Below are 20,593 nucleotides of genomic sequence, written 5' to 3'. Positions count from 1 at the left end.
CTCGGCATCCAAACTTAAAGTTTAAGGCCAACACTCGACAGGAATTCAATAAATTATAGAAACTATATTTATGTACACTTCTTCTATAAGAATTTAAGACTGTATTAAAAATAACAGCACTGTCCAGTAATAACAAAAACAAAAGCATTCCGTCAAGATCTATAATCGAATTGCCTTAGAAGCAAAGGTATATTGGCCGAACACAATACAACCGAGTTTCATTCCTTTTCAATAGAATGGACCTACACCTACGATTGTATTGTACTATTATTGTCCACGCTTAATCCTGATTTATAAGTACACGACTTAGGAACGTATTTAAACATTTCGAAACCCGCAATTATTTATTCAAATCGCAAGCTTAACCGATTATTAGTTGAGCGGTAAATAATACTCCATGCACGGGGTCATAATAGAGCCTCCAGCTAATCGCTATTTATTTACAAATAATTATCTTTCTGAACAGAAGTTGACTGACGATCAAGTAGTATAGGGTTATTTGTTTGGAATTAAAATATAAGAAATGATGACAAACGAAATTCGCTAAAGATATCTTCCATACGCCAATTTTTAAAGTTTTAAGTAAGTTTTGAAGGGTTCTTTAAATTCCATTATAAAAATCCATATAATGATTGAAAATGTAGCTTTATGTTTATTATGTATAAACATAAAGCTACATTTTCACTATATATTATCCTACCTGGTTTTAAGTGCTAACCTGGACCTCTCGTCTTAAAGGCTTAAGGATAAATTGCAAAACTATGAAGTTCTTCCAGGTGGAAGACCATGTGGAACATTAATCAATCAGCCCGTCATCAAATTAATATTTATATTACTTCAGACCATACCATTGCCTCTACTATAATCCGGCTCATCTCATCATAAATTAATTTAATGATTTTCAATTGAACTCAAAGATATATAATTATATACATAGATATGAAATAAATTAATATTCAATGATATCATATGTTTTATTACATATCCGGATAAAGATAGATTAAACATACAATTATTAGCATAAAATAAACTGTCCCCGGCATTTGCTCACGGAACCTGACATAAGAATTACAGCCTGCGCCTGCGCTGGTGTCAGTGTCATATGACCCGCGTATTTCAATCGTGCGGTTTTGATTTTATTTGTTTGATTATAAATGCCTTGGTTATTGTAGACTTGATATTGACTTGACTGAATTTAATATTTTGTTCGCTAGTAACACGAAAGAAGATGTAAATAAAAATGTAAATACAATATATATTTTAAAAGGTAACACAAATATATTTTAAATGGTATTTAAACGATAATATTTCGCCTTCTAGCTACATATGTATGTTTAGTGCATAAGCTTTAATAAAAATTACTTTGCGTATCAGTTAAAATATTTAAATATATATTTTTTACATCAACGATAGAGCATACAAGTTATAAAGAATATTTAAACAATGAAACTTATTGTAGCATGTCACACAATTGCTAAAAGATAAAAAGAATGTTGTCTTACATTTATATTATTTACATACCCTTAAATGAGAGCTTCCTGGTAATGTCGTTGCACTTTTGCCATTACTAAATCGCCTTTGATTGTGCATTGTAAAGTCCAATTGGAAACTTACAACATAAACGCGATTAACTCTCTAGAAATAACAATTTAAATTTGTATTTTGAACAAATCACGTTCATTAAAATTGGAAAGAAAGATTTTGCACTACACCAGTTAAATTTTAAAATATTGAAAACGGACTGTTAGTATTAATTTAATACACTTATTCCACAAATTATTTTATTTACATAACATCACAGAAACACCTGCGTTATGAAATGGCATACGTGACTCAAGGAGCTGGTTATCGATAAAAACCAAAAACACGCTTATCACAATCGTCATTGCCAATACACGAGGTATGGGCGATAAGATCGATGTGACCTTGAAAGCGAACGGGTACTTTGCATTTATAAAGCGGGATACTAAGCCCCTAAGCGGAAATAGAGCCTAATAACACTTCCTTGTTTGGGCCACTTGTTGTTCAAATTCGAATTTCAAAACACAAAGAACGCAAAAACGTAACACAAAAACCGAAGAGTTCTTATAAGATTAACAAGTTCATTGACATAACTCTATTGCTCTAATATAAAAATGTTTTTACACAGATCTTCAAAAGTCCGAGACTAAATTGCTGACATTTTTAAACAGTTTTATGGCATGGAATTCAGACACCGCACCACGGCGCAGTTAGGAATTATTTATAGAGCAAATTCTAGCGTCTAAAGTTTGTATTTAAAAGGCAAGCGGTAGGAGATGCGATGATTTCGCGAACACGTTTGCAAGTCGGCGCGCGCGGCAGGACTGTCTCAAGTTTGCGAGGCGATTCACGCTACCCTCTAGTCGTGGTCCGCGGTCACCACTGTGCCACAGAGAAGATACGACACAGAGAACGAGCTTCGTATGATAAGTGGTTAAGTTTTCAATATAGAATATGAACATATGGTGACATTGAGTCAAAAAATATTTTATGTTAACTTTTTTCGTAAAATTATATTTTTTATACGGAAATAAATATTTTATTCTGTTTTTTGACACTACAAAAGTATTTCTTAATTTGAAGATCTATTTGATACATAACTAATTTTGGAAATACATACAACTTAATATAGATCTTTTCAGTAATGAACTATGAATAACAGTATAGTAAAATACTAATAAATATCTAACAACAATCAAGTTTTGTAATAATACGTTAATTTTCTACGTCCAATTACAAAGTCTAGTCTTGCATAGCTTCAAAGTAATACAATCAAAGCAACGCAAACCATCTCTGAATATTTATCGTCTATAACTAACGAACGTTGCACCTGACTCGAAACCTCTACCTCCGCGATACAATCCATATCTTACGAGAATTTGCGTGCCAGCACGCTTTTGCTCTTACTCTACAATATCGACCATCCGGCTACATGCGATTTAAGCTGCCTTGCTTATATTAAGACAATAACTATCCCAACACATACTTTAGCAAGACTAATTATAGAACAAAATAAAACATAGAGCTGTATTCGAATTCTGTACCATTCGCCACTGTGCTGTTTTCTACGTCAATTATATGTGTACGACAGAAAAATAATGTTAAAGTCCGTTTTGAACGGGACTGTCCCTGATTGCAATCACGAGTCCCGGTGTCCCCGAAAAAAAATTTGAGCAGTAGTATATAAAATGAACGTGCCCAGAGTTTCATTCTTATTTGAAATCGTCACGAAATTAAATCAAATTTTTATTCTGATAAGTATACATTAGTATACACTAGTAACTAAACATTATGGATACGTATATTTTGTGATTTTTAACTTTGAAACCAAATGACGTTTTCAAAATAAATAAAGTTTAAATAAGTGATTTTTTTTCATTGAACTATTTGAACTGTAATTTAAACCAATGCATTGTCCCGTTTTGATTCAAATAATAAATGATCACTTTAGACATGCAGCATGCTAAGCAATGTTTGCAAGTTCTTTTTTAGTCAATTGTGGTCATAAAATACATACACAGACAGTATCGTATAGATTTAAACAAATATGGTTGGTACCTCTTTTTAACCAAATAAACTACTAAAATCTAAATAAATTAGTAAAACTTTAGCGAAGGCGGGCTTAGTCGTGCTATAATATCCTTCATATCTTTTTAAGAATCATAATATACTAATAGTTTATTTCTTGCGAGTAGATACAGGACCACACTAACATTATAACTAACATTATTTTACATTTATATCTACTTTTACTTGATGACTAATACATGGACTCAAACATTAAATTTATCCATGCGTCGTAGTTTTCGATTTACGACCATTTTACGATTTGATTTACATTTAAAAACCTAACGGGTATTTAAGTGATATTCATAAGGTTCTTGGTAAAGAAAAACTATTTTAAAGATTTTGATTTGATTTTTATTTTTTAATACATTCATATGATATAGCTATAGATTGTTTAATTGCGCTGCGGTTTTCGGTTCGAATTTAAATATTATTTGTGTGTTAGGCTGGATTAGTCCATTTTCCGTGGAAGTCAGGCTACAACCGAACTTTAGCAGGGCACTCGGAGAGTTTTAATATCTTATGTGCATCTTATCTTAAGATCTTTAAGACCCTTAAATCCTAGGGACCATTTTAGTCGAAGTTCCGAAGAAATTTTTATTTTACAGACTTTAAATAAAAACAATTATTCTTACAAATAGTACTTATACAGTAAAAATACTGCAAAAACCGCATATGCGTCACTGAATAGAATTCAATAAAAATAAATAAACATCTTCGACAGTTGTCGTCAGAAAATAAATTACCTCGAATATGTCAACAGATAAATCTTCGATAACAACCCAATTGGTAATAGAATATTGAAACTATGTGGGACATTTAACTAAGGGTCCAATTTCGAGCAAACAATAGAATCGTGACCGGAGGTGATACTGATTACCATCTATTTACTTTGACAGCTTAAAAGCAAATATATTCACTATATGTTTAAATTTGGAACTGACGAAAAAATTGCGGGCTGTTTGTCCAGTGTGTTAAAGTAAGTTTTGTTAATATTGTTTATTTTTCGCGAGACGTCATTTAATGGCTAGAAATAAAACGTTATCTTAACAAGGTAACAGTGGAAGTCAACAAATTAAAAAATAATTTACCAGAAAATAAAATTTAAAGTTATGTTTTCAAGGTAAATACATCGTGGAAAACTTGCTATTACTGAAATAAGTCAAGTGGTGCCATCTAATACTCACGTAGAAAACCTTTCACACAAGCATTTTCATTGCGTTGCGCAAGAGTGTCAACAACATTATATATAAAATTATAACAGATGGCGCTTTTGACAAGTACTAACTAGCTTTTGGCGATAGCATAACAACGAAGTGGAAAATATTTACGATTATTTGGAGTTTATAGCTACGAAACAGTATATTATACTACGTCTTATTTAAAACTAGACATTCTTAATTAGTTCTCGTTTACGTACCTTATTTTCACAGGTGGTGTGGCACACATATTTGCAAACTGTAACAAATGAAAGACTTTTAAACAATAGTTGTATCGTTATATTTCTATCGACCTAGTAAAACGTATATGGTAACAGAGGCGCGTAGAAGCAATGTTTTTCAACTGAATACTGAATTTAAACTTATGAAATTTAATATGTGACGGTGATATAATTTATTTAACTAAAAACAAATTGTATTAATAGAGATTAGACTGATACACCTTGCCTTACGAAACGCACAAAACACTCACTATAAAACTATAAACTGGGGACGTAACTATTAAGAAATATTATTAACAAAAAGTTTGAAATAAAAATGCGTCTAACATTTTGTAAATCTCCACAGTGACTAACCAAAAAACCACCCTTATCAAATTTGATTAAACAAGAATTATGCAATTCGAACAACCTCCATTAAAAATATTAGAACTCAACGCATGATTAAGCTATGGAGGCGGAATGTTACAATATATATTGTTAGTTAGTAATTGTATTACATGTTTATATTATATTTACCTCTGCAGCATAATCCATTATGAACCGGTTGATGACACCAATGACAGGACCTTGGTTTCTTGAATGTCTTACTCCGGAAAGCATGTGCCTGGGCTACACCTTCTTTCTGTAAAAGAATAAACATATTCACAAAAATGTACATACAATATAATACATTATTAAGCCATATTAAAACTTAAACCTAAATAAAAATTCTGTATTTATTCATATTCAAAATTATAACTGATTATGAAGTTACAGTATGATCGTTTAAAACAAAGTACTGTGCGTAAATAATTAAATACCATAGAAACAAAAACGATCATTTTAGGATCTTCTTGCAGCCGGCTTTTGCGTTTACCTGCGCGCGCGCCGGACCCTTTAAGGGCCTTACTGGACCGACAATGGCCACAGTGGGAGGCGGTCAACTCATTCATGCGCGTACACATTCTATTATAAATATTGTTCTTTTGTATTGGACGGAATCACGCATAAAATCTATTCTATATGTATAGAAAAAGTTGAATAATCTTCAAGAGTATATTACATATTAATTGTTTGTTAGAATAACTAACTAACTTTATTCATATAGGTAAATAAGTACACTTGTGAACGTCAACAGAAAATATTTTATATTGATACATGTTATATACACCAGTAACAAAATATGTAAAAAGAAGTAAAATCCTGTCTAATCCAATACAACACGCTACTAAAAATACATATATCGTGTACAAAACAAAAATATCTCTGATTAATGCGAGCGGTAATCAATTTGCAAACATAATCAAACCATCAGAACAATGGCAAAGAAGTGAATTATTCTTCCGATGGAGCTCTCAGGCCAATAAAGTTAATTTGTATTCAATTGCATATTATAATACTCGATTCACGATCTCTTATCTTTCCTTTAACGCTCGTTAGCAAATTGTATCTGACAAGCCAATTTATTAACCATTGTTCATACAATTTTATTTAGAGTACTCACGGCAACTTAAATAATGTTTATGGTTCGTTGTCCGTTATAGACTTACATTTGCGGATAACAAAACGTTGATAAGGTTTTAAAAATATAAAAATGCTTTCTATACCTTCTGCCTCGAAGAGTTGCAACATATGTTTAAATAATGGTACCATATATTTTTGCATGTATGATGCATTGCGGAAATATCTCACTATCTCTTTCCCTAAATTATAAAATAAATGGTTAACTTACTCACCCCGTAGACCACCGCACGCACAAGCTAGTCATGATTGCGTGACTGAATAGACTATGTCCTTTTTGGTTCATAAATAAGGTTTGGATACAAATATATTTATAGTGATTAGTTCGACCATATGAATAAACGTGCCAAGCTAATATATACAGTAACAGAAGCCCAATTCAGTAAATCTTTAAGTATGCGCATTCCCCTTTTAAGCCCATTTATTTTAGTTGAGTGACGTCAGTGGTACAGGCGCAACGCAGGCGCCGCGTAAAGATAATGGCGCCACTTGCGGACCAGATGATAATATTATTATGGTTCTGACTGCGTGAGAGCATCGTTATTATCTAAACGTTATAAGTATTTCTATTGGTTTCGAGAATTAAAAAAAAACTATATTTATCTTCCCGTATTTGGTTATGTATATTTTTATAATATTAAATTATTATTTAAATTGCGCTCAGTATTGGAAAAAGACGCAAGATAAAAATGTAAGCCATATGAGTAAATAACTCGTTTAAAGTCGGAAAAAGTACTTGAATACGTTTCAGATGTAGGACATCTGCTGCAAAATACAAGGTGTCAGATGTTACAGTAGCGTACACGTGGCCTAACACCTGCCGGCACACGTCTGTGATCGCAGCTTCAATCAAAGCAAAAAACATCTTCCGCACTAGTAAATGCATTGACACAACTGCGGCATTACTCGAGTCAAATTTCAAACAGCTGTCTGATTCAATTTGAACTATGAACCATCTGTGTCGTACATTACAATTCTGTACTAAAATAATTGCTGAAGATGAAATTTGTGTTACGAAAAAACCTATAAAAATAAAGTCGAATAACGAACCCAGTTCCAGTCTCAGGAATTCTCCCCATTTATTTACATGTCAATTAGTATAGGTTTTATATGTTACTGGTAAAAATAAAGTAATTTCTACTAGAGACGCAGGTGAAAAGAGAGTTGTATGATTAAATTAATATTAAATCATCTTTCTCATTCCATACAATCATATATTTAAACTAAAATAATTGTACAAGAAATTATGTTTTTTTTATATTTAAATAACATTGAAGGCTTAAACATAAAAACAACCCTGTGTGAAACAAAAGATAATCTGAAGTAAAACAGCGATTCGCGGTGTCGAAAGTAATGTATTAACCTCAATAAATTAAAAAAAAAGAATATATTATAAACTGTAGGTAAAGACAAAACCAGCTGAAACAGACGACAAAGGCAATATTTATTCAAACAATAAAGAGGTGCCACAGAATGTATTAACCTCAATAAATTAAAAAAAAGGATATATTATAAACTGTAGTTAAAGACAGAAACCGGCTGAAACAGACGACAAAGGCAATATTTATTCAAACAATAAAGAGGTGCCACAGAATGTATCAATTCGGTTGAGATTTATGCGTCCGTAGATACTTATAACAGCTTAAGTGCCAGCAATAATAAACAACTACATTTAACCAAGGTTTTAAATGTCGTCGTGTACAAAGGAAATGAAAAAATAAAGAAAACAATACGGGAATCCGACATGTACTAATGTCTATGTCAGATAAGCAAGAATGATTCTCAAATTGGACAATAGAAGTGTTATTTTTAGTGGACGTGAGGTAATTAAGGAAAATAATTATTTAATTATATAACAAAATTCTCTCGATGATCGCCTTTTGCTTGCAAATAGCCTTGTGTCGATATTCGCCATTGTAGGATACACTAATTAATACGTAGATTATGATCCTTTTTATTAGATTAATATGTCCCATTATTTTACAAATAAATTGTCCGCATACATATTTTTTATTTATAATTAATAAATTGGCAAAACTTCTTTCAAAATATATAAAACTTAAATGGTTTACCATACAATAAATACTGGTATACATACAAACGTGACACAAAAGTATTGTTTCACGTTTTCAATAACGGTGGTTTACGATATACTAATTAAGTATTATTTTAATAATCCTTAATCGTTATATAAAATAAAAATAAAAGAAATCGGATATTAGATATAAATTTAATGATTCAAACTAACTTTTTGTTATAATTAACATATTGTCCATTTTATATATTTATTATGACGAATTAGATGTGAGAAAATACAATAAAAGCTATGATTAAATAAACACTAAAAAAGTGTATATGGGTCATCAAAATATTGTTTACGATTCCGGACTATAAAACTTTTCTTACACAATCCAGTAATTACTTCCGATGTTAACTTCGAGTTAATTTATGCATACGATAAGCTGACACTGTTTCCCTCATCTTTGAACCAATTTCTCTTATCAGTGCAGGCGCTTGCTTTTATGCTTTCGTAAGTTCTGTTTGGTAATCGTTTTACGACATTTTTTTGAAAGTAGTCAAATATTATTGGCTTAGTTTTAAAACAGTAGAAAATCACCAGAGGGTCACCACCTGATTAGCGATTATCAGTACGGCTTTCGTCGTGGTCGTTCGGCTGGTGACCTTCTTGTATACCTACATAGATGGGCAGAGGCAATTGAGTCCAAGGGAGAGGCGCTAGCAGTTAGTCTAGACAGAGCGAAAGCCTTCGATCAGGTGTGGCACAGAGCACTGCTCTCGAAGCTTCCAGCCTATGGGCTTCCCGATAAATTATGCGATTAGATCTCTAGCTTTCTGGCCGATCGGAGCATCAAGGTAGTCATCGGCGGAGCATATTCCGACTGTGTCCTTCAAGAAAAGAGCGTACCAATTCTTAAAAGGCCGGCAACGCACTCGCGAGGCACCTCTGGCATTGAGTGTCCATGGGCGGCGGTATCACCTAACATCAGGTGAGACTCCTGCCCATTTGTCCCCTGTTCTATAAAAAAAAATTGTACAACACCGAGATGCTTGTCTGTATTCTTCAAATACATCTTTTCTCAATATTCAAATATAATTAACGAGAAATTATAATCAAATATGAGCTAGTTGCGTCACGGTGCCTGTTTCTTATTCTGTTGATCATTCATCTTAATTAAGAGTAATAGTATAGCAACGTCCATATCCGTATTACTATGATTATTAAAAGAACTATGTCGAAATTGGCATCCGTCCTTTAATAACGATATTAAATTAGAATCGACACTTTGTTTGCTCACTCGCTCATCTGGCTTTTTGACGCTGAAAATTGAACTGACTGAACATTACTTATATTATAATATTTGTAACACAAATGTTTGGAGTATATTTAATTTTAGATCAAACAAAGGATTTTTTATATCATAAGTAGGTAGTTATGGTTATAACCAATAAAATATCCCTATATAACATTTTCAATTCCCATTATTTAGACAAAATCGCGGGTGTCTAACGTATAAGCGCAGGTGTTTCTTAGTAGGCGCATCACGCAAAATGTCTCTACGTGTTACTCGTAATGATACTTTTACTCGTATCAGTCCTATAAACAATTGTTGTTCATTCACTCACTGTGTGGATTAATACGTTTTACTTAGTTTTTGTCTTTGGTTAACGCGATTACAGCACATTTAAATAAAATACGAGAAAATCTCGAATTACGACGACTACTTAACAACAGCAGTAGTTAGACAAGGATAATAATTAATCGCTACATTTTATTAAAATTATTTCCTGGTCGAGTTAAACTAAAAAATTATATACGTGTTTCCCGAGGAAGATAGGAATTATGGATTTATGTAGAATATAAAAAAATATAATTATACTAGCGGATCCGACAGACGTTGTCCTGTCTACACGTCTTTAATTTCAAAATTTCAATTTTTAATAAGCCATTTTGATGAAAGTTATTATTCAAATGTTATGACAATATCTAACGATCCAGCACATGGTCACACACGATATAACACAATGATAACAAAACTTTTTTTAAATTTCGGGACAGACTAAAATTAAAATTCGAATATTATTTAAAATTTGACACTGCGATGGTAACGCCGTCTGTCGGATCCAATGTAAAACATTCCAAAATCAACAACAACTAATAAATTGAAAATTTATTTAAAAAACATTGTCCAGCGGACAAAATTGTGAATCTAAACCATTCCCAGATCCCCTTGAACACACACAAAAAATTTCGTCGAAATCGGTCCAGTCGTTTAGGAGGAGTTCAGTCACATACACACGCACACAAGAAATATATATATTAAGATTTAAAGAGGCAAAAAGTCTTGCCATAATACGTGAAATCTAAGCGGACGAAGCTGCAGGCAGAAGCTATTAAAATCACGTTTTTATCAGTTAATAAAGTTTATATGCGATACTTATTAAATTTATATAAATCCTTGAGTTCTACCAAAGGTGGTACTATGAAATTTGGAGTGCGGCTTCTTTATAGATAAATCTCTCTACGTGAGCCTAAATGTTGGAAGTAATGTTTGTATAATAATAAATAAAATTCATTCACGTATCAATAGTCGTGAGCGCATTTACGAACAGTTACATTGTAAACAAGTTTCTTAGTACAATAATATGTATTTTATACAAAAATAAAACGAAATATTTTTTATAGGACTGCTTGAATTAATATGGACCTTAATTCGAAGGCAAAATGTAATGACCTGCTGTGAAGTATATATAACAATGTATAGGTTGAAACTTGTTTAAACTTCTAAAAAGATAAAGTTTGTTTGCAGAAAGTAATCTCAGGAACTACTTAATCGGAATTGTTCACGACATCGGTTCGAAATCGAATTTAGGTTTGTCTACGTAAGGATTTCTTACTTGTTTTTATTTTCCTTTAAAATCTAATTAAATACTTAAACCCATATTCAATTGACAATTTCCATTCAATGTCTTCAAATGAAAGATTGAGTAATAAATAACGAGTCCCATTTCTTAGAATATAATCTAAGAGACGAAGTGCGCATTTCAGGATGTTAAGTAGACAAAGGTGATTAATATTCTATGAGGAATCTTAATTGGTACTTCCAATTAAAAGCGATTCCTTTTAGTCAGTTATTGTGCTAATTGGATAGTATTGTAGCTATTTATATCGAGATACTAGTACTACTACTTCTGGCAAGAGAGTTACTAATTACATGGAAATGTGGAAAAATCGATAGGCGTATTATTTTCTACGCAAAAGAAATAAATTTGTAAGATAAATTATACACCAGTTTAAAACATAATAAATAAATATACATACATGTATTTTAAGAGTCATTAACGTAGCAGAGTGGCGCAGTGGAAGCGTGCTGGGCCCATAACCCAGAGGTCCGTGGATCGAAACCACGCTCTGCTATAATTTTTTGTAAATTGAATTTAAATTCTTCTTAGCATGTTTTCTATTTCATTGAACTATGCTTAAATAATATTTAGGAATGTGGCTTAACTTCCCTTTTGTAATATAACCGCACCCTATGAGTGATGATGATGACTGGCACACCTTTTATGATTGCAAGGGTCAGTCCCTCTAAGAAAGAATATTGCGTGTGTTCAGTATACACTATTAGTGTAACATACCACAATTATAGTAGCCTTGTCATAACAGACATCAAGGCATGAATAAATTATGAATCGCTGAGAAGACTTAATCTGTAGAGCATGTTTTGAATTATATCAAGAAAATGTTCTTGGAATTAATTAAAAACTTGCACGTATCTAATCTAGAATCGCAAAGGTTTTGCCAAGGAAATTAAAATCACTAATTACAGAAAAGTAAAAATATTGCGATCGTTATAAAGATAATATAACTACCATAACTTCTATTTCCAAGTGTGTATTTAATTGTTAAAACTTTATATTCGTTTGACATTCGAATCTCTGAGGCCGGATTTGTATACTCGTAATTCCTACGAATTACAAGAAGTATTGTTTATTTAGAATCACAAAAGTATTGCTCAATAGATGTTGAGTGGTTTTAGCGTCCGACTCTCAACCCTGAGGTTGTACGTTTGAACCCTGCTGTGCACCAATCAACGCCACACCTAGACCTAAGAGGTTAAGGTTTTTATATATTATTTGCAGAGCGTTTTAATCATTGTTACAAATATATAAAATGCGAAGTCAAAGAGATATGGAACCTTACAGTAAGTTGTAGAACCATAGATTTTTAATAATAACAGTTTTATATAATGTAATTATCTTTAAAGCATTGCATGACCAAAAACACTGAATATATTGATCAATCGCATGTCCCCAGCGAAGCTCGGCCCCTCGTTCCGTTATTATGCAATACAAATTAACAACAGTTTGCTTATTTAATTTAACGCCAGTGCAATACTGACTTTGAATTTGTACTTGCCTAAGCGAATTTTATGTACCATTGTGTAGTCACTTAAATAATCCAGACATTATTTTGCAATACTTCACTAAGTAGGGAATATATCTATAATAAAGCAAAGTTTGGTTGTTTCAGCTCAAAGAAGACACTGAAAATCTTTTAGGATGTGAAAAGAAAATGAAAAATTTATGATGTATAGTTTTCATTGCATTTATTATTATTTTATACATATTCTTTTGTTACGAGGGTCATAACCTTAAAATATCTAGCCTAGTTTTAAGAGGAATATAACCTAAAGGTTACCATAAACAAAGGATAAAGTATAATAAGCTGTAAAAAGTCAAGTGACGTGTAGCAGTGGGGTATACTGGACTAAACTGGTTTTCAGGCTATATAAGCACGGCGCGCTGTATGGTCGGGCGCACTTCTTCGACGCTCGCACTAGATATAGGACGTTACTATTGTTGTTGAAATTGTGGTTAATTTCGTGTAATTTAATTTGGTTATTTTTAGTAATTTTATTTGTTAATTTCTTACTTCAGAAGTGGGATTCGTTCTCATTTCTGATTAGTTTAAATTAACGCCCACGTGGTTTTATTTTAGTCAGTTTGAAACGCGAGTGATATACGTTTAATAAAAATAATGGAGGGTAGGCGGTGAACACGTAAAAAAAAGACGGTGTGCCCGTCTCTGGGCTTGAAGAAACGTTACAGTCGATATTAAACCGTCAACCGACGCAAGCGACTGAGCTATGTCCACCAGTGGTGTCACCACAACAGTGCTCAGCAACACCACCGCGAGGGGATCGGCTCTTTGCACCGACATGCGCAACACCATCGGATTTGCTGCTTTCTTCCTTAAGTGACACTCGTTACCACCTGGTACTGACGGTTCGCACAATGGTACTGAGAACGCTCCGGTGCCAAGTTCAAGCAGCGCATGCGAGTCAAGCACTGATCTGGTACTTAATCAGGTGACCGACAAACTAGTAAGTGCGTTGAGCACAATTCTGGTAAGATCTAACTCCATTTATATTTCTAATTTTGATCCGTCTTTCAAATATTTCGATATATGGTGTGAGCAGGAAGACTGCGCGGTTGTCTAATTATTGGGATGACCGTGAGTGTGTATCTCTGATTGGATATTGTTTGAAAGGGGATGCTAAAGTGTGGCTAAATGAGTGGCTTAGTAATGATCATAGTTGAGAGAATTTAAATAGCTTTTTCCGTAGCGAGTAGACTTAGCAAATATTTTATTCGACGTAATGACAACAGACTCTGATAGTTATCTCACGTATTGCGTGTTGTACGAGGAATGAGTGAAGAGTTAATTGTCGCAGTAGTTATTTGGGGTATTAAGGACCCACAAGTTCGCGCCGCCGCGACTTGTGCTAATTTATCATCGGAAGGCTTAGTTAAATTCCTCTCATTATATACCAAGCCCCTAGAACCACGCTCTATAATACAAAATCACGTTAAAAGGCCAAATTTGCGAGATAATTTCTGAAAACGAGATAATTTTCAGTCTAATATTAACTGTTCATGATTCATGTAGGGAAATTGGTCATATACAAATTTTGTGTCCTAAAAAAACTAAGTATGAAACCGCACCAGAGACTCAATCTACAAACAATTCAAGTTTAGAAAAAAGGCAGTTTTCTAATATCAAAATTATTTGCACATTTTGTAAGAAGGTAGGACATAAAACGGAGGACTGTTTTGTTCGACAGCGTTCCGAGTCGAGCGGTAGGCTAAATTAGTTATAGTTTACCGCCCTTATAAAATGTCGTATGATGAAAAATTACGCGTTAGAGATATCATAAAAGACGTGTTAAATCAATAAATAATTACAGATAGAGATTTGTAAAGAAAAAAAGCGATTCAGATAGGCTTTGTGTCGACTTTAAACTTAAAACTCAAAGACACTTAAAATACCCGCTTCCGTTAATTGAGGACCATATTGTTTGGCTAGGTAAAGCTACCTATTATATTTACCTTGATATGGCTACTGGCTTTCACCAGATAAAATTAAATAAAAAACATCGACACCACTCCGAGATTCGTAACACCTGAGGGTCACTATGAGACATGAGTACATAAAGATGCCATAAGAATTAGGCAATGCACAGGTTGTATATCAACGAATTATATCAAATACGTTACGATTTTACATAGATTCAGGCAGAGCCCTTGTGTGTTGTAATTGTGTATATGACGTATTATTACCTAGTAAAACAATAGAAGAGGGTTTAGGTACATTACATGATGTGTCAGAGATGGGGGTAAGGGTAAGGGACCCAGACAGGCTTTTCCATTAATTTAAAAAAAAATGTAACTTTCAGACTACGGAGATCGAGTATCTATGCCGAGTCATTAGCAATGGTCAAGATATGAAGACATCGTGCATTGCGAGGTTGACTCGCAAGGGTGTGCATTTCAATGGCGGCGATTTTGTATTTGTGCCAAGCTGTTGGTAAGCTAGACTCCTGTATGCGCGGACCATATGTGGTTTTAGCGACGTTGTCGCAGGACAGATATGAACTAAAATTAGTCGCTGGTTCTTATGGTAAAGCTGCCGCGGAATACATGTTGCCCTGGCGCGGGGAATGGACCCCTGATGTGTGTGCCGCATTCTTTGAGAGTAAGTAATTTTTACTTGCCTTTTCAAAACTTATGTATGTTGATAAATGTTTGTGAGAACTGTAATTTTATTAGGACTGCTTATCATATAAGTACCTAGTACCTATTTTGGTAAAGACCTGCGGGAGTCTTGTGTGATAGTAATGGAGTCGCTCTTACTGTTAAAGCAATGGAGTCGCTCTTGCTTAGTGTGATGTACAGTAATGGAGTCACTCTTACTGTTGAAAGCAATGGAGACGCTCTTGCTTAGTGTGATGTACAGTAATGGAGTCACTCTTACTGTTGATAGCAATGGAGACGCTCTTGCTATGTAAAAAAAAAAAAAAAAGAACTAATGTTGTGTCGAGAGTAATGGATGCGCTCTTACTTTCGATGAAGTTATGTTAATTTAACGTTATAATAACAAAAATGATGTAATTTTTAGGTGGCGCTGATGATGACGATAGTCCTTCACCACAACCACCGCACGTGATACAAGAGTCATCAGCAGGTCAAGTTTCAACATGCCAACCTGCCTATCATCACACGGGCGAGGACGCACCGTCGTCAGGAGAGGCCGAATAAGCTGTAAAAAGTCAAGTGACGTGTAGCAGTGGGGTATACTGGACTAAACTGGTTTTCAGGCTATATAAGCACGGCGCGCTGTATGGTCGGGCGCACTTCTTCGACGCTCGCACTAGATATAGGACGTTACTATTGTTGTTGAAATTGTGGTTAATTTCGTGTAATTTAATTTGGTTATTTTTAGTAATTTTATTTGTTAATTTCTTACTGTATATATATCCAAACATTATTTTAAAAAAGGGCAAAGATTTATAATATTTTTTTTTTCACAAATTAAACTGTACTCAAAATTGTATGTTCGAGAGAAACAGTTGAATAACATAATCACGATTGTATTTGTGTCAATAGATTTATTGGCTTCGCCTAAACGGGGAGGGGAAAGCCTAACTGCTTTCATCCTTTGTACGTGCGCATGCGTTTAACCAAGATACCCATAAACTATGACTTCATAGGTGAATTATGACGCTGTACGAAATAAATAACTAAGGTATGCACGAGACACAACACGAAGAGAGAAACTATGAAGCATTTTCATTTTGTATCTATTATAGAATAATAAACATATCCATTTTTATCACGTTATCCTTTAGATCAAGCTCCTACAGGCATATCTTCTATTACGCTTGGCTTCTCAGTCTGTGATCATCCTAGTATACTTCTAAATGGACTGGCTTCTTTAACTTCTTACTGTGAATCCTTACTTTAAGTCATTTGGTTTAAGAAAAGAGAGTCAATAAACTAATGCTGCACAGTTTAGTTTTTTTATTTAAACTAAAACATAATTGAGACCTAAAACTTCCTAAAACTTATGAGCATTAACAAAATTACGCTAAGTAGAAAGGTGATGAAATATATCAACTATGGCGCTGCCGATTCTTACTAAATATCGTCTTCGCAGTAACAGTCATACTTATATATAGCTTAAACTTAAAACAGTCAAGGGCTAACATCTCATGCTCCTTGAAATGTAATGGTTTTCTCAGCAGTATGTGCCATATGTAAGAAACACGTGTTCTTTTAATAATAACGAGTGATTCACCGTATTTTTAGCGTTATAACGAAAATTTCTCAACTTGGTTATGATTAAAAATATTTATAGCGATTGTGAGACCACCCATGTGCTATTCATAAACAACAGATGATTATAAAATAATCTGTGGAATAAAAAATATTCGTGCAAAATATTATGAAATAGGTCAATGCGATTTTAATGTAGGTAATAATTACTCTACAGTTGTGTCTTCAAATACAGTAATTTGTAATAAAACAAGACTACTTTAAAGCAGGTTTTATTAAAAAAAACTTAAATACTGTTCTCTAATTCCACACACAATACAACTTATACATACATATTATATAGTTTTAGATAACATTGACAAAGTGTTACTGAAACGTACAGTAAATGATTTTTTGTTACGTTTATATAGAAATAACTTAGGTTGTGGGATGCATATCTTACAAATAATATATTACATTCAGAAACGAAACTTAAGGCTAATTTATTGTTTTATAAATTGTTTAATCACTTTAGACATTCTTTTCTAACAAACAAACAAACAGACACATCTTGTATTGTTGTCCATAGAATTCCTCCAAAAACATGATTCGAGTGTCTCGTCTATTTTATGTTTATATCAGAATGTATCAAATATTTTCGCATTTAGATTAGGTACTATTAGTACAACGTATTAATTAGTATTTCAATAAACAGTAAATGTTTGACTGCAGTAGGCATTCATCGGTATAACTCTATAGCAGATTAAATCAAAACTCAATTAATCTTCGTTAGTTGCATTTCATGTATTTCAATTAAATTAAATCTTGACGTATACGGGCTGATTGTAAGCAGGCTTAATAAAGACGGTTGAATTAAGGAATGTCTCAAAGAAAAGTGAATTTAACAGACATGTTAAAGAAGTGATCAAATAATAAAAGCTGGCACAAAATTAGCTTCTATCGAATCCGCATTATGAAGACAGCGTTGTCTGGTTCAAAGTGCGCTTCTCAACTTTCTGGCCGGGCATTCGAACCCCGATTCTATGTATCTTATTAACAATGGAAGTAAATTATGTAAATTTTTGACCAATTAACACAATTGTTAAGGGTATGATTATAACTGTCTCTTGGCTTTAAACTGTTTGAACTCTTAAACCAATAGCATTGTGATTTATCGAAATTGGGCCAAACAGCGACAGTAGTAGGTGAATATTTCCATACGTTTCCTGTGACTTTTAATTGATTCACTGCGGAATATGTACTAGAGGAGTGTGTTCTTGAAATGGGAGCACACGTCGTACGCGGCTTTGTTTGTTAAATGTTGAAACTTCAATGACGTCATGTGTATGTACAGAAACGTATGGCATTACGCAACTTGATAGAGAAACCTACAAATTAAAATGCGCTGCCTGTAAGGTTCTGCATAATGACTAGAAAGATTATATCAATGAATTTAGCTTTGTTCGAATTCCGAAGAAAGAACAGAAATACTCAATCAAGGCCTCTAAAGAAAGATACATAAATGAGATACTATGTTATTCACTTCCAAGTAAGGTCTATAGGTAAGGTTAACTTAACATAACATAAAACGAACCCGTTGCATTCTTAATGCAAATATATTTTTGGAAGATCTTTGTGACAATATGACTCACGAGAAAGCTTTGTATGTGTAAATATTTTGTGTGAATTGGCCGAAATGTAGCGATAATTGAAAATATATGCGAATAACTGACTGTGAGTTTTAGTATACCGTGTACTCATTTAAAGTTGCTATTCGAGAATCAAGGTCGTAAGGTGTGTTTTTGACTGTTAGATGCTAAATTACGACAAAATTGAACGAATAAAGCGCCCGTTGTTATTTTTAGGTGTTAACAGCTATTGTTTTAACAATTAACCTTTACGTTTTAATATGCTGAAACCAGAGTTTGTATGAGACAGTGTTCAACTTTTTTCATCAGCGAAATTTTATAAAAACTAATTATATAGAGCAAGACTAATAAATAGTTAAAACTTAAAAAGAGATTTACAATTTGAAGGGTTATTATTTAAAAACGTAAACTCTCAGCATTGATTCGGCCGGCCATTTTATTTTTTAAGTACTTGTAGTAGAAATAGGTACTTGTCGGGAATTATAATATGTAACTTATTACTTATAAAAAATATACTATACACTTGAAATTTAGTTGGTAAATAGTATTCTGATAAAATGAGAAAGCCAATGTTACTTTGCTAATTAAATGCAAGTCGTAAGTTGAAACTGTTTGCTGCAACTACGGAATAAATAAATAAGCTAAGGGCCGTTGGTTGAATTTAATACTAGACTTGGTCTTGTCTTGTAACCATTTTGATTTGTTTGTTTGATCTATTGTCTTGTTATCTTTCTATTTGTTCTGTCTATTCTATAGTAACAAATTGTAAAAGATTATTTTTATTTGTAGTATCATGAATATATCTTCAAAACGATAGAATTAAACTACGAAATTTAGTGTCTAAAGAATTTATTTATATTTATAAGATTTATATTATATTTATATTTATAAGATTACTACAACTATAGTCTGTGTAATTTTTTTAATATTAAACCGTTGAATCGTAATGAATGAGCTGAATCAAGCTCTTGCTACAGCCACATGATAAAGACTCCGGACTGAACGGACGGAACACCAGGAACTATTAAATACAGTCAAAAGAACTTCAGACATTACTGCAACAAAGTAACCGCCAACTTAAACGACTAACACATCATGTTCATTTGTACGCCGTAATGACAACTTGATGGTTGCGTGTGTCATCGAATGGAGCGAATGAGTGGTGACTTGTGAATGGCGTCTTGAGAGTGGTGAGTGGTGGTGTGAGAATGCTCGGTCGTGGGTCTTCACGGTTGTCAGACGATGCTCTAATTAATCAGCGGTTTCCCCATACAACCGTTATCGAATTACATAGGGTTGACACGCGTGAAACATTTTGTAATGAAAATTATGTTTCATTCTGGCTGATTGACAGTCTAAAGTAACACAATATTAAAATGTATTTTAGCTTTATGTTCGATAGTAAATGTTAGAGATGTTTTCTCTATCGGCCATAGCATAAATTAATTTCTGAGATAAGAAATTAGTATGTATTTCAATATTTTAAAATAATCAATTTGATGATTTTATAACCCTGGACCGTGAGTCATACAAATGTCTTGAGATGCTTTTAAGATCTATGGAAAGCCGAATCTTCCGATATGTTTATGTATCTATTGGTATTTAAAAACGTCTAACAGTAACTTAGAGAGAATAGTCAGTACGATTTAGTTTAGCTTAAAAAAATATTTAAAAAAATAACTATATATATATTCATATATTTTATAATACTTCATTAATAACTTAAAGTTGCTTAGTAAAGAAAATAGTAAAATATTTAATAGTAATTTGTTTTATGTTTTAACATTTCAATGGAACG

At 33.0% G+C, this 20,593-nt stretch overlaps 1 protein-coding gene and 1 non-coding gene across 5 annotated transcripts in view; one reads left to right on the top strand and one right to left on the bottom strand.

The window, feature by feature from the left end:
• Window positions 1-20,593, bottom strand: part of LOC110991409 (tensin) — an 85,945-nt gene that overhangs the window by 54,325 nt on the left and 11,027 nt on the right. For 3 of the 4 annotated variants that reach the window (XM_022256758.2, XM_022256760.2, XM_022256759.2), the window contains exons 2-3: window positions 5,546-5,651; window positions 5,009-5,046 (exon numbers count right to left, since the gene is read on the bottom strand). In XM_022256758.2, the coding sequence (XP_022112450.2) occupies window positions 5,009-5,046; window positions 5,546-5,651 (144 nt within the window). Of the gene's footprint in view, window positions 1-1,521; window positions 2,162-5,008; window positions 5,047-5,545; window positions 5,652-20,593 lie in introns of those variants that run through there. The other variant, XM_022256761.2, reaches the window with a different exon arrangement.
• Window positions 11,895-11,966, top strand: Trnam-cau. Its single transcript has one exon. It is a non-coding gene; the product is annotated as a tRNA-Met (tRNA).

Source organism: Pieris rapae, chromosome 16 (assembly GCF_905147795.1).
Source record: "Pieris rapae chromosome 16, ilPieRapa1.1, whole genome shotgun sequence".
Taxonomy (NCBI): domain Eukaryota; kingdom Metazoa; phylum Arthropoda; class Insecta; order Lepidoptera; family Pieridae; genus Pieris; species Pieris rapae.
The sequence above is the reverse complement of the archived record's forward strand: the minus strand, read 5'-3'. Positions and strand labels throughout refer to the sequence as shown.